Source organism: Peromyscus maniculatus, chromosome 8 (assembly GCF_049852395.1).
Source record: "Peromyscus maniculatus bairdii isolate BWxNUB_F1_BW_parent chromosome 8, HU_Pman_BW_mat_3.1, whole genome shotgun sequence".
Classification (NCBI taxonomy): Eukaryota; Metazoa; Chordata; class Mammalia; order Rodentia; family Cricetidae; genus Peromyscus; species Peromyscus maniculatus.
In genome coordinates, this window is record NC_134859.1 from 15,502,509 (window position 1) to 15,515,105 (window position 12,597).

The window sequence follows — 12,597 nt, forward strand, 5'->3', positions numbered from 1 at the left end:
CTGTCTTGAAAAACGGAAGGAAGGAAGGAAGGAAGGAAGGAGGGAGGGAGGGAGGGAGGGAGGAAGGAAGGAAGGAAGGAAGGAAGGAAGGAAGGAAGGAAGGAAGGAAGGAAGGAAGGAAGGAAGGAAGGAAGGAAGGAGAAAGGGGAGGGAAAGGGGAGGGAAAGGGGAGGGAGGGAGGGAGGGGAGAAGGACACACTACCATTATTTTTTCAGTTTCTTGGCCCTTTCCTAAATTATCCCTTCAGATACAAGTGAATAACCTCAACTCCAGGCTTGCCAAAGTACAGACTTAAGGAAAAATAGATGTGCATGTGCACCTGTATGTCTTCTGTATGCCTCTCCCTAGCTGGCCATGAAATAATCCTCCTATCTTAGGCTGATGGGTGTCAGGAAAGCAGGCATGAGCTACTATGCCCAGCTCCATACATTTTTTAAAATTACACGTAAAAGTAAGTATAGACCGTATGTATATTAAAATAAAAACATGTATCTTTAAGAACGAAAGGCAACTAAAAGCAGTACCAGCACTGATCGACACACCACACGATCAACCACAGGAATAGCCTGCATTTCTTAAAAGCATATCTACTGTATTTTACTATGGCACTTGAAGAAGGATTAAAATCTAACTACAAATACAATGGATGTCGCAAGAAATGATGGCTCACAGTGCAGTCACAGACATCCACTCAGCTCTCCCCAGGAACTGTCAGGACGAGCCCGGTTACCTGGTAAGGCGGTGATAAAGTCCCGCTGCAACATGGGCTTCAGGTAAGAGTTAATATGTCCATGCTGATAATGACACATTCGTGAGATAAGATGCTCCACAAATTCCACCTGATCTGATTCAGACCACTGGTCAAAGTACTTAATGCACAAGTCCTTTTCTTTCTGGTAGTTCCCCTCTGACGGCCTCTTTCTGGAGACAATCACAGATGACGTTCCGTTACTTATCTGTTTTGGAAAAATAAAGAAACAATAATTAGCTTGAAAGGCATTTAATCAGTTTCACTAGAAATACCTTTTGTCCTATGAATTTAACCTTAAAATGCCAGTTTTAACCTAAACCAAATTCATTTCTTTGTTCATTCATTCATTCATTACATAGTTAAAATGTATTCAGGGCCTATGCATATCCTCAGATTAATGAGCACAGTCATTGCTGAAGTTGTAGCTGTTTCCAAAGCCGACTGGAGACTGAGCTCATCATTCCCCACTGTTTACTGCAAACCCCCCCCCCCAATCATTATCAGGTAACTCATTTTGGAGGCGATTATCTTAGAGGAACTAACTGCCCAACTTGACAAGCTGAAATCGGGTTGGCTAGTAGCAGTCTGTCTCACTTCCTCAAAATTAAAAGCTAATATCTCTCTTATATTCTCAAGATAGGCTCCAAGATCTCAGCTAGATGCCTAGACCCATGGATAATACTAAACGCTACATGTTTCTACCTATACTTATATACATACTTATGATAAAGCTGAGCTTATAAGTTATACATAGTAAGAGACTATTGACAATAGAACACTTCAAACAAAATACTCTAATGTTATGTGAATATGCACATACACTCTCCCCCACTACACTTCTGAGATGTTTCCTTTAATATTTTTAGACCGTAGCTGATCACAGGCACCATGTCCGATTACAACTGGAGCAGTTTGGGCTACTACTGTACATCAATAGTAATGGTTCTCACACCTGAGCAAGCATTAGAGTAGCTTCGAGCCTATTACCACAGACTCGGATTCTGTCTGTCTGGATGAGAGCCTGAATCTGTATTGCTAACAAGTTCCCGGGTGCTGCAGAGTCCATTAGACAGACTGCACTTAAGGAACACACTGAGAGCCCAGTCTATCTCAACAGAAGAGGGTTCTGAGAGTAAGTCCATCTGGAACACTCCACTTTCTCTTGAGAGCTGACCCCTCCCTCCATACTGGCTGCCATGGCTAATAAATGCGGGCCCAACAGTTTAGACTTTCCATCCCTTTTGTCTGACTTCTCAGAAAATGGTCCAAAGTAACTCCTGTATCCCGGGAAAGGTATTCACCCTGGATGGTTTCTATATGACCAGTGCACTCCTTACAGCAACACTTTTCTCATCAATTCGGTCTACCTTTCCCTGTAGAGCACCATCATCTAATCTGATGGCCAATGAGATAGCTCAGCCTGAGTTTGATCTCAGGAACCCACACAGCAGAAAGAGATCAGACTCCAGAAAGTTGTCCTGTGGCCTCCTTACTTGTACTATAAAATGAGCCTGTTAATTAATTAAATTAACTAATTTAAAACTTGTAATTGAAACCATAGGAGTCTGGGTAAAGTCCTGGAGAGGGTTCAATTCTAGCACTACTCCCCTAGAAAGAGGAAAGAAAAAAGCCCTCCATAACACTTCTGGATGGCAGTACCCCACAATCTAGAGGCTGGGAAGGTGGCTCAGCAAGTAAAAGCACTTGCTGTGCAAGCATGAGGCCCTGAGTTCAAATCTCCAGAACCCATTAAAAATCCAGGCATGGTTGCACATGCCAGTAACACTAGCATGAAGGCATGTAAACAAACAGACACCAAGAACGCATTGACTGGCCAGAAGAGCTGAAAATGCAAGCTTCCAGTTCAGCAGGAGACCCTAGCTCAAGGCAGGAAGGCTGCGAACAACAGCAGAAGACACACATCTGCAGACTCACATATATGCAACCATACACACCCTCTCACAGCACCGTAACAACACGGTCTACATCCCTAGACTCGAAGCCACCAACACTACTAATGCTAGGAAACACAGGGCCTTCTAGTTAAAAACAATCACATCAGTGTTTTGTTTTGGTTTGTTCTGGTCTTCGAGAAAGGGTTTCTCTATATATCCCTGGCTGTCCTGGAACTCACTCTGTAGACCAGGCTGGCCTCAAACTCAGAGATCCGCCTGCCTCTTCCTCCTGAGTGCTGGGATTAAAGGCGTGCGCCCTCACCAGCCAGCCACGGTAGTGTTTTGTTACACACTGCCAAGCCGCTTGTCCACTGCTCGTCTGATAGCCTACTCATAGTTAAGACAGTAAAGGATTTTCAGACCTGAAGAGATGAATTACAAATGGCCATTAAATCCGTTATAAACTTGTTTCCAAAGCCTTACGTGGAACGAAGAGTTTTCATTAATGGTATGTTCTATAACTAAACTAAACTCATTGAAGAAAGAAGGGAACCTCTAAATATTCGACGGAAACTTCTGGCTTTTCTTGACAAAAAGCTTTTCAGTTTCATATCTCAAGTAAGTTTTTATGTCTACATTTAGAAGTAAGATCAGAAAGCATTCAGCTTCCACTTAATTTCCTTTAACCATCCATGTCCAACTCTCCAGGCCACCCCAATTCCTGGAGCAAGGGGTAAGTCAATTAGCACCTGTTACCACCAGAGGGCAGCATTGAACAAGCATTTCAAAGTTCTGGTTGTTGGAAGGCATTCCCATCTAACCAACTCAACAGAAGAATGACACAAAGTAAAAACCCTTTGCTGTCATAAATATTAACAGGCATAAAAGGAGATGTATACATCATTTTAAGCATAACAGTATCATAATGTTATAACCGGAAAAAATAGAAGTGACTGTCCAATTGCAAACAATTGGTAACTCACATTACAACACATCATCTACACAGAAGGGCTACAGTGTGGCCGGCCCTACAGGCCAGCTTTACGTAAAGTAGACTGCACTAAGAGAGGGAGCTTTTGAAACCATGGGAGGAACAAAGGCAGATGTGGAGTCTTACGGTGTTATGAACACAATCATCTGTGGAGAGGGGAGCACACCACGACAAAATAAGGCTGCGTGTAGAATGTCAACTGTGAGACTTCATGTGTTCTTTCCTTACTCAACATCTGGATGACAATTGTCCAGAACATCTGCTTTCACAACAGGTTAAACAGAATTATGGCAACGGCCTGCATCTGTGTTGCTTCTTAACACGCCCTTTCTCGTTTGATAGGCAAAGGACTGTTATTTCAATCCTTTCCCACCAGGTGACTGACTAGGAGGAGGTGGACAGATGAAGACCCAGATTTAAAGAGTTGGGAACCACTGCAAACTGAAAGGTCAACAGTTAAGAGATGCGGCCATGCAGATGTGGAAGAAGGTCACGAGTGTTCCTTTTACACATGGCGTTCAAAAAAGACAAGCAGGGCACATGCAGATTTAGGAGCACATTTTCCAGCTTCTAGTTCCAGCTCTCTGGTGGGCCCAGACAAACCCTGCTGAAATTATTTTACCTTGTTTCACTTCCTTTTAAATTTGTGCGTAGATTATTCTTGCTAACTAACCTACCTCAATCGTTTTTAATCCAATGAGCCCAGGTAACTTCCCCCGCCCCCACTTTGTTCTATATATGTTGTGCCTTTACTCACGTCCTCACGAAGGAGAAAAGGTTCACCAGAATGCTTAATAAAAACACTCAACCATGTTCCCCAGACCCCCACCCCGCACCGCCTCAAATCCTGGGAGGTTGGAACAAACAAGCAGAGAGAGGCAAACAGGGACTGAAATGAAAGAAGAAAGTGCCCCACAGGAAGAGCAGGGTAGAGTGGAGGGTGTGCGAGCGGAAGTGCAGCCGTTCTAACCGTGGGGCAGGACTGCCATAAAGGTTTGCCCTCGGCTCAAAGCTAAATGCTCCCACCATTCCCAGATGGAGGATTTCCACATGGTCTATCTTGGGCCAGAGTCAGTATTTCAGGTTATTGCCCTTTTGGAATCTTTCAGGAAAACTCCAAAGTTATTTTACTATAGTAAGGACACTTCCCTGAGGAAATGATGGTCTGGCTAATAGGGTGGCTTCTGAATCCAGCAGCCCTGAGCAAAGTTGAGGCTGGGCTCTGATCTCAGTGAGGACACGAGCAAGGGCAGAACTTATCTATGGTAATCTGCTAGCTTATGGTGCCTACCTGCCAAAGAGCACTTTTCTTTGGGGACTCATCTTCATTGTGATCTTCCATAACTGAAGTGTTCTAAGGGGGAAAAACAGGTTATTTGAATTATGCCGAGTTCTGCAAAAACCTAAATGACTGCAAGGCATAAACTTAGATCTCAAACTAGAGAATGGATGCTAAGCCAAGAGCTCTGGCTTGTGGCTAACATGCCATTCTGGGTCAGGAAGCTAGCTTCATCTTCCATACATCAAAAGTGAGCATCCAGTCTTCATTCTGGAGGCTGGCCATGACTGGAGCAGCTAACGTGTGAGGTGGGGTGGAAGTACACCTTCATCATCGTTGTTCTATGGCTTGTGGCAGAGAATTCCGAGATTCCCAAGTTCCCAATGGTTGAGCAAGATGTCTCCTAGAATGCCTGCTGTTCAGTATTGTACCCCATCCACCAGCAATCACAAGTGACAAGGCCCTCCAAGCACCTCCCTCCACAGCTCTTTCTCAAGAGGACACTGTTAGTCACTAACAATCTGGCTTGCCTTCAGAACATTTTTTTTTCTTCCATTTTTGTATTTATTACACAAAGAAACTGTGTAATTATCCCTTCTGGTGACCTAGTGGCTCAGCAGATGCCCATTAACTGGAGATTATCATGACTGGGTTTTCCCTTTTGAAGCTCCTACCTAACAGCTAAGTGGAGCCTTGGTGAGAAGGGGGAGTGGGGGGGGGGGTGCTCTCAAAGGGGGGGGGTTGTGCTCTAAAAGAACAGCTCACTAGCGCCCAGGGACTGTCTCTCTAAGGTTCCTTTCCCAAACCTAGAACTCTCAAAGACTGGAGCACAAAACTTAACTCCAACATCGGTCCCACAGCATTTTCCGGAAGGTTCATTACAGATATGGTTACCAACATAATGGGATCTGGTTACATCTTCAGGGCTGAGCTTCCTTCTCAAACCCTCCTTACTTTTCCTTTACCTTTTAAGTCCTGAAATGTTTGGGCTCCACCCACAGAGAACTGCCCAACAGACCAATGGGAAATCCCCAATGGTGACCTTGAGTCACCACTGAGTAGGAGTCACTACTGTCTACCTTGGTGGCACACAGTAGGAGAGCCAGAGCAAGAAGCCAGACTATTGACTTGGTCACTCAGTGTGGGACCTTGGGCAAGGGAAGTCACTCATCAAACAGAGAGCCACAGAGTGTGGTGAAACCACCAGTGCTGTGTCTGGCGCTGAATCTCTGGTCAGAGATGCCCTCCTTCCCTGCGTTGAGGACGCTATTTTCCCAAGGCTACTTATACATGTTTATAACTTCAGTGACCTGGGCACGGTAGAATGGAAAATCTTCCTCAATAAAATCTAAAAGTCCCAGAATGGCAAGGCCAGTGACAGGGTGCAGGAAATGGGGATGGGGATGGGAATCAGTGGACACTCCTGAACCAGAAGAGGGAAGAAGTGAACAAATGCTACGCTTGTGAAGCACCCCCATGTCACTATCCTTACAGCTACCTGGAAGGGCCCTGGAGACTAACAAAGCCGACAGTTTTCCACAGATGAACGGGCAAACTGAGACTGCGACTCAGGACCTCATCCCTGAGTATGAAGTTACAAAGTGACTGTCACAGCAGCAGCAGCCAAGAATGACAAGGAGATGCCAGGCAGTGGCGCACGCCTTTAATCCCAGCACTGGAGAGGCAGGGGATCTCTGTGAGTTCAAGGTCAGCCTGGTCTACAGCGCGAGATCCAGGAAAGCCAGGGCTGTTACACAGAGAAACCCTGTCTTGAAAAAAAAAAGAAATACACTGCCTGCTCTTCTGGAGGTCCTGAGTTCAACTCCCAGCAACCACATGGTGGCTCACAACCATCTCTAGTGGGATCTGATGCCCTCTTCTGGCATAAAGTTGTACATGCAGATAAAGCACTCAGATACATAAATAAATAATAAAATCTTAAAAAAAAAAAGAAAAACAAAGAAATAAAAGGCAAGGAGACAGATGCATGGCTGGAAGAAGCACAAGCAGAGCATGGAGTGATGGGAAGTTAAGTGGAGAGCCAGGCTCCTCATAATTCATAGGTCTGTAGTATACTCTAAGCTTAAACTTTCTGGAATTGAGTGTCTTGGTTCCTTACTGCCTGAGTATGGCAGTTAGAAAGAGTGGTTCTGACCTAAGCAATGTGTGGTAATTTGAATGAATTGGCTCCCACAGGCCCATAGAGAGGGGCACTATTAGGAGGTGTGGTCTTGTTGGAGGAAATGTGTCACTGGGGGTTGGGCTTTGAGGTTTCAAAAGCTCAAGCCAGGCCTAGTGGTTGACGGTCTCCTTCTGCAGCCTGCAGATCAAGATGTAGAACTCTCAACTCCGGACTGGAGAGACGGCCCAGCGGTTAAGAGCACTGACTGCTCTTCCAGAGGTCCTGAGTTCAATTCCCAGCACTCACATGGTGGCTCACAACCATCTGAAATGAGATCTGGTGCCCTCTTCTGGCGAGCAGGCATACATGCAGACAGAACACTGTATACACAATAAATACATCTTAGGGGAGAAAAAAAAAAGAACTCTCGGCTCCTTCTCCAGCATCATGTCTGCCTTCACAACACTATGCTTTCCACCATGATGATAATGGACTAAATCTCTGAACTGTAAGCCAGCCCCAATTAAATCTTTTCCTTTGTAAGAGTTGGGTCATGCTGTCTCTTCACAGCAATAAAACCCTAACTAAGACACACATGATGTCTTTCCTCACTCAAGGAAGAATCAAAAATGCCAGGAGTCCTGCAGACTACACCAGTAACAGCCATCATTACAGTGGAGGTTTAAATTCATCTGTTTAAAATAGCAAAAGCATTATTTGTACAGCTGAGAGGAAACTAGATCTTCTGAAGAAATGCCAACTATTCTCTTCAGGCTGGACTACAGAAGCTAACTGATTCCACTTCAGTGAACCCTCTGAGGGCATATTTTCAGCTTCTCTTATATACTTGAGAAAAACTACCAACAGAGGGCAGCACTAAAGCTACACGGATGAGGCTGGCTGTCATGACGTCACCATCTCTACAGCTCCAGCTCGGGCCCTCGTTTTGCTAAAAGCACCTGACCACTGGACCACAGTCCCAGTGAATCACTTCCAAACAGTATTTAATTCTACACAGCATGAGAGATGTCAAGAGAAAAAATGACCTGGGGTCTAAGGAAGGCTGAGAACCACTGCCTATGTACATGAGCACACACGTCACCTGCTAGAGGTCTCCCACATCCCGGTAAGTGACCGACTGACTGACTCCCACCCATTCTGTGAGGAGCTAGAACTCTGAGTCAGTGTAGCAGTGCTTCCCTCAAGCAGCCCCAGGAGTAACATCTGCTGTGATAGCTCAGCATGCACCTGCCAACGCTGGACCATGGCACAGTCTCCGTCCTCCCACTTCAACAAAGGAAAGAAAGGGCCACTCTGACAGTTGCCAGCAGAAGCCACTTCTCCATCACCTTTCTCAATCTGCTCTGCGGGTTTGTGGGGAAGTGGTGACGGCAGAGAGCTGTTTGTGCCATGCACACGCGCGCGCGCACACACACACACACACACGCACACGCACACGCACACGCACACGCGCGCGCACACACACACTTTCTATATCACTGGGTTTGACTTCTTAAAGGCAACAGGTCAGGGTTCAGGTGCAGTCAAGGTTAGTGATACACATCCAAATTCTCAGGTGAAACCATGGGGTCAGCCAATCAGGTTGAGAGAGGTTGAATACCCATCTGGCTCCCTCAACCCTGCCTGCTTGTCATCGCTTCTTGTCTTCCACATCTATCTGCCAGAGGCACAAGATGCAAATAAGTAAAAACTTAAACCTACCTACTCTGAACCACCACCAAACAATACCATCCAGAAAGCAGCAGCTGAGATCTGGGGAGGCTGCCCTGGGTACTACTGGTATTTAGGGACAGAAAACATCTTGTTATGGCAGCTGCATTATGAGACATAAGAGGCATCCCAGGCCTCTACCTATGCCTGAAGGAAGCATGGCAATGTGACCATCAAAACTGTCTCTAGATTGCCACTTGTCCAGAGAAGAGGAAGGCAAAATCACCCTGCCCACTTGAAAGAAGTCCTCTAGGAGTGTGTGCTGTGCACTGGCCTTCAGAAAACACCACAGTCCCTCTGCTTGGCCCCAGGGACAGTATGTGAGGCTCTTCACATATGGTGTGACTGGTGCACGGTCATGTAGCTCTTTGTGGAGTGTGAGGAGATTATATACACACCTCTGGGCTAAGTCCTGCTTACCATCAAACTAGTTATTTGAGAATCTTTAATTACAAGAGTTCTTACTAGAGGTCCATGGGCTTTAGGAAAACTTTTATGAGTTATTTGAGTAATTTTGGTTTATGTCTCTGTTTAAATCTCACTGCTATGGCAAAATGGGGTGGCTATGTGGCAGGCAGCAAAAGCCTAAGGAAAGACGCTCCACTGATGCCACCACAATGTACCCAACCCAAAACGCAAGACTCCAGAACTGCCAGATGCCACTAGAATCGAATGCACTGCTGGTATCTTCTGCAAGTGACATTCAATTACATTAAAAACAGCACCATACACCTTACCTGACAGTTCCTCCAAGGGCAGAACTAACAACGGCTCCATTTAAAAACCACGCTGTGCAAGCGCCATGGCCACGTGGAGGAAGAAGGCAGAGAGTGCCGTTTGCAGTTAGTTGGTCCTCTCCTTCTGTCTACTGTGTGGGCCCAGGACCAAACTCAGCTCAACAAGCTAATTTGCCTTTACCCATCAAACACTGCTCTGCCAAACAACATTACCATTTAATGATGGCCCACAACAGTCAGGCTTTGAAACTTTGAAAACTTTATGTGAATTTCCTCTATTCCTCACCACAACCTATATGACAGTACATATATTACACTCTAGTCTACCAATGGTGAGAACCCTGACTCAGACATCCTATGCAATTTGCCTGTGTCTCCCACCAGTAAGCGGCAGGCTTCAAAGTCAGCCTCTTCCTACATGCATGAGTACCCCCTCAGCAACAGGGCACACACAGCAGCTGAAGCCTTGTGAAGTCCCAATCTTGTTCTGAAGACACTTTTTCTACTATCACAAGCAAACTCCAGGCACTGAGAATATGGCCTTCAGAAACACCATTCTGTACAGGTCCCCAGTGTAAGGGCTGCAATCTCAGGTTTGAGAGGCTGAGGCCGGAGGATCATTGGGTCTGAGGCTAGAGGGTGAGTTCTAAGCCACCAGGGACAATTTCGTCAGACCATGTGTCTCTGGACTACAGGTAAAAAGAAGGCTGGTACACCTGGGGAACAGAGTGCTGGCCTGGCCCGCACAGGTCCTGGGATCCACTCTCAAAGCAGACCCACCCAGCATGCCGAGTATGAATCAAGCAGGATAAATTTTCACCCTGAGGAAGAAACATGGGCTTGATCAGTTGGATCAATTAGTAGGATCTCCATTAAATGTATCCAATCAAAGATAAAAGAATAAAAAAATTCCCATTTTTTAAAAAAGCTACTTTCGAAAATGTCCTAAGACACATGCAGTAGTCTGTCTGTGACAAGGGCTCAGCAGAAGTGGCCACCTTCTCCTCGGTGACTTTCTTGACACGTCTCCCAGACTGGAACGGGAAAGCTCGGCAGATGTCAAGTGGTCTCAGTGCTTCCTGCCTTCTCCAGCAGTCCTGACAATGCAGTCTGGTTCCAAGCCCCCAATCCTTCCTCTCGGCTTGCCGATGAGCAGGAGTGTCTTTGCTGCTAAGTGCCACCAACCAACACAGAATATCTTCACTTCAAAACCTCCCTACTCTGAGAATCATCTAAAAGGAACAATCTTTATTCTAAAAAACTGCAAATTCTGCAGTTAGTAAAGACATTCCACCCTGACAACAATAAACTTTCCACACAAAAATAAGTCTCTTGTGTGCTTTTCCAACTGCTGATTGTAACCCACGAATCAATTTAATGGGCTACAACCAGCATTTTTAAATTTGAAGAGGAGGGGGGGGGGCAGGAAGGGCAGGAGGAGGAGACAACCACGTTAGGCATACACCTAACCCACAGAGTAAAGCACAAATTCCCAGAAAAGGCTCTGGGCACGGCGGATGGGTGAGATGTGTAGAAAAATCCAAATTAGACCGAAAGCAAAGACGGTCACTGCAAGCAGCATCACACGCAATCAACTCTGAATGACAACAACTTCTGAGTCTCTGGGAAGTAGAGGTCAAAAGAGGATGAAATGGGCTTTTACATACTTACAGAGTAAAATTTCACAAAGGACACCAAAAAGTTATCAATACTTATTAATGTGGTTTTCAAGACCTTTCTCTGTCTTCTCCTAGGGGAAGGGTTTAAGTCATTGTCCGAGTTCTCTGTGTTTCCGAGACAGGTCTCAGCTGTCTGCGGGCCAGGCACGGGTGCTGCACCCACCACACCCAGCTCTCGCTGTGGCTTTCATCGGCCCTCCCTAGTGATTAGTGGTTCCTTTCCACCCAGGAGTCCACGATATTCACTTTCCTGAGTCTGGCTTCCTCTCTTTGACACTGTCTCACTAAAATTCTTAAATACAACAGGAATCTGTTCATTTTGCTTCTGTACATTATTCCAAGAATTATTACCACTGAGGATGGAGCTCAAAAGCAGAGTGGATACCTGCAACAAGGCCCTGGGTTCTGTCTCCCACACTCCAGAAGTGTGGGAGAAGCCGTGAATGCACTCAGTCACTCCCACCCCAGCTTTCCTTTCGTCTCCCTTGGTGCTTGGGGTATGACCTAGGGCCTCGGGCCAGCGAGCCAAGCACTTCTGAGCCACGCCCCAGCCCACTTTCAGCATGTAAAAATAACTGCCGTGTCTTCTGGTGTGCTCTGTGCAGTGCCAGGGTCTATTTACAAGTGCAGCTGGGTCACTGCAGTATCTGTTGACACCCCCAAAGGGTATGCCTAGCTACAGTTGCTGAGGGGTCTTCAATCACAGCATTTCTTTTTTCCCTCTCCTATCCCTACAGTACTGTTGATTTTCCAGCCATAGGTGATATGTAGTTCCCTTTCTGACTTAAAGTGTAATTGATAAACATGTGACATAAGTAAAAGAACAAATTACGGTACGCAGATGCACAGCTGTGTCTCGGTATCCATGTAGGCCTGATCTCAGAAACCGCCCCCAAACACCAAAATGGAAGGACAACTGCACGTGTGCACTTACGCGACATACACACTCTTTATGTCACCTCGAGACTCCTGCCTATCCTGCCCATGAGCTGCTGTGTGAACAAGCGGCCATCACACTGTACTGTGCAGGGGTGGTGACAGCGGGGAAGGGTGTACACAGCCATTACAGACATCAGCAGGTGTTTGCTTTTGTGTTTTTAGTATTTTTACTCTGAGGTTGGTTCAGTCTCCCAGGGCAGGTAAACAGCCATCTGTATACCACAAAATGTGAAGACAGTCCAACTATTACAGACTGGCGAGACTTCTCTGTAAAATTTATTTCTATTATCTGCGTGCTTGCCTCCATGTATGTCTGGCCTCTGTGTGCATGCTTGACACCCACGGAGGCCAGAGAGGACACCGGAAGCCCTGGACTGCTGCTACAGACAGCTGTGAGCTGCCATGTGGGTACTGGGAACTGAACCCGGGTCCTCCCCAAGAGTAGCAAGTATACTTAACCACTGAGCCAACT

The 12,597-nt window shown here is 46.1% G+C and overlaps 1 protein-coding gene across 6 annotated transcripts in view; it reads right to left on the minus strand.

Annotated features, from left to right (window-relative positions):
• The window catches only part of Fbxw11 (F-box and WD repeat domain containing 11), a 106,189-nt gene that overhangs the window by 32,220 nt on the left and 61,372 nt on the right, over window positions 1–12,597 (minus strand). For 3 of the 6 annotated variants that reach the window (XM_015997605.3, XM_006978878.4, XM_015997607.3), the window contains 2 exons: window positions 4,930–4,992; window positions 732–957 (listed from right to left, as the gene is read on the minus strand). In XM_015997605.3, coding sequence (XP_015853091.3) covers window positions 732–957; window positions 4,930–4,992 — 289 coding nt within the window. The remainder of the gene's footprint in view (window positions 1–731; window positions 958–4,929; window positions 4,993–12,597) is intronic. The other 3 variants (XM_006978879.4, XM_015997606.3, XM_015997608.3) reach the window with 1 other exon arrangement.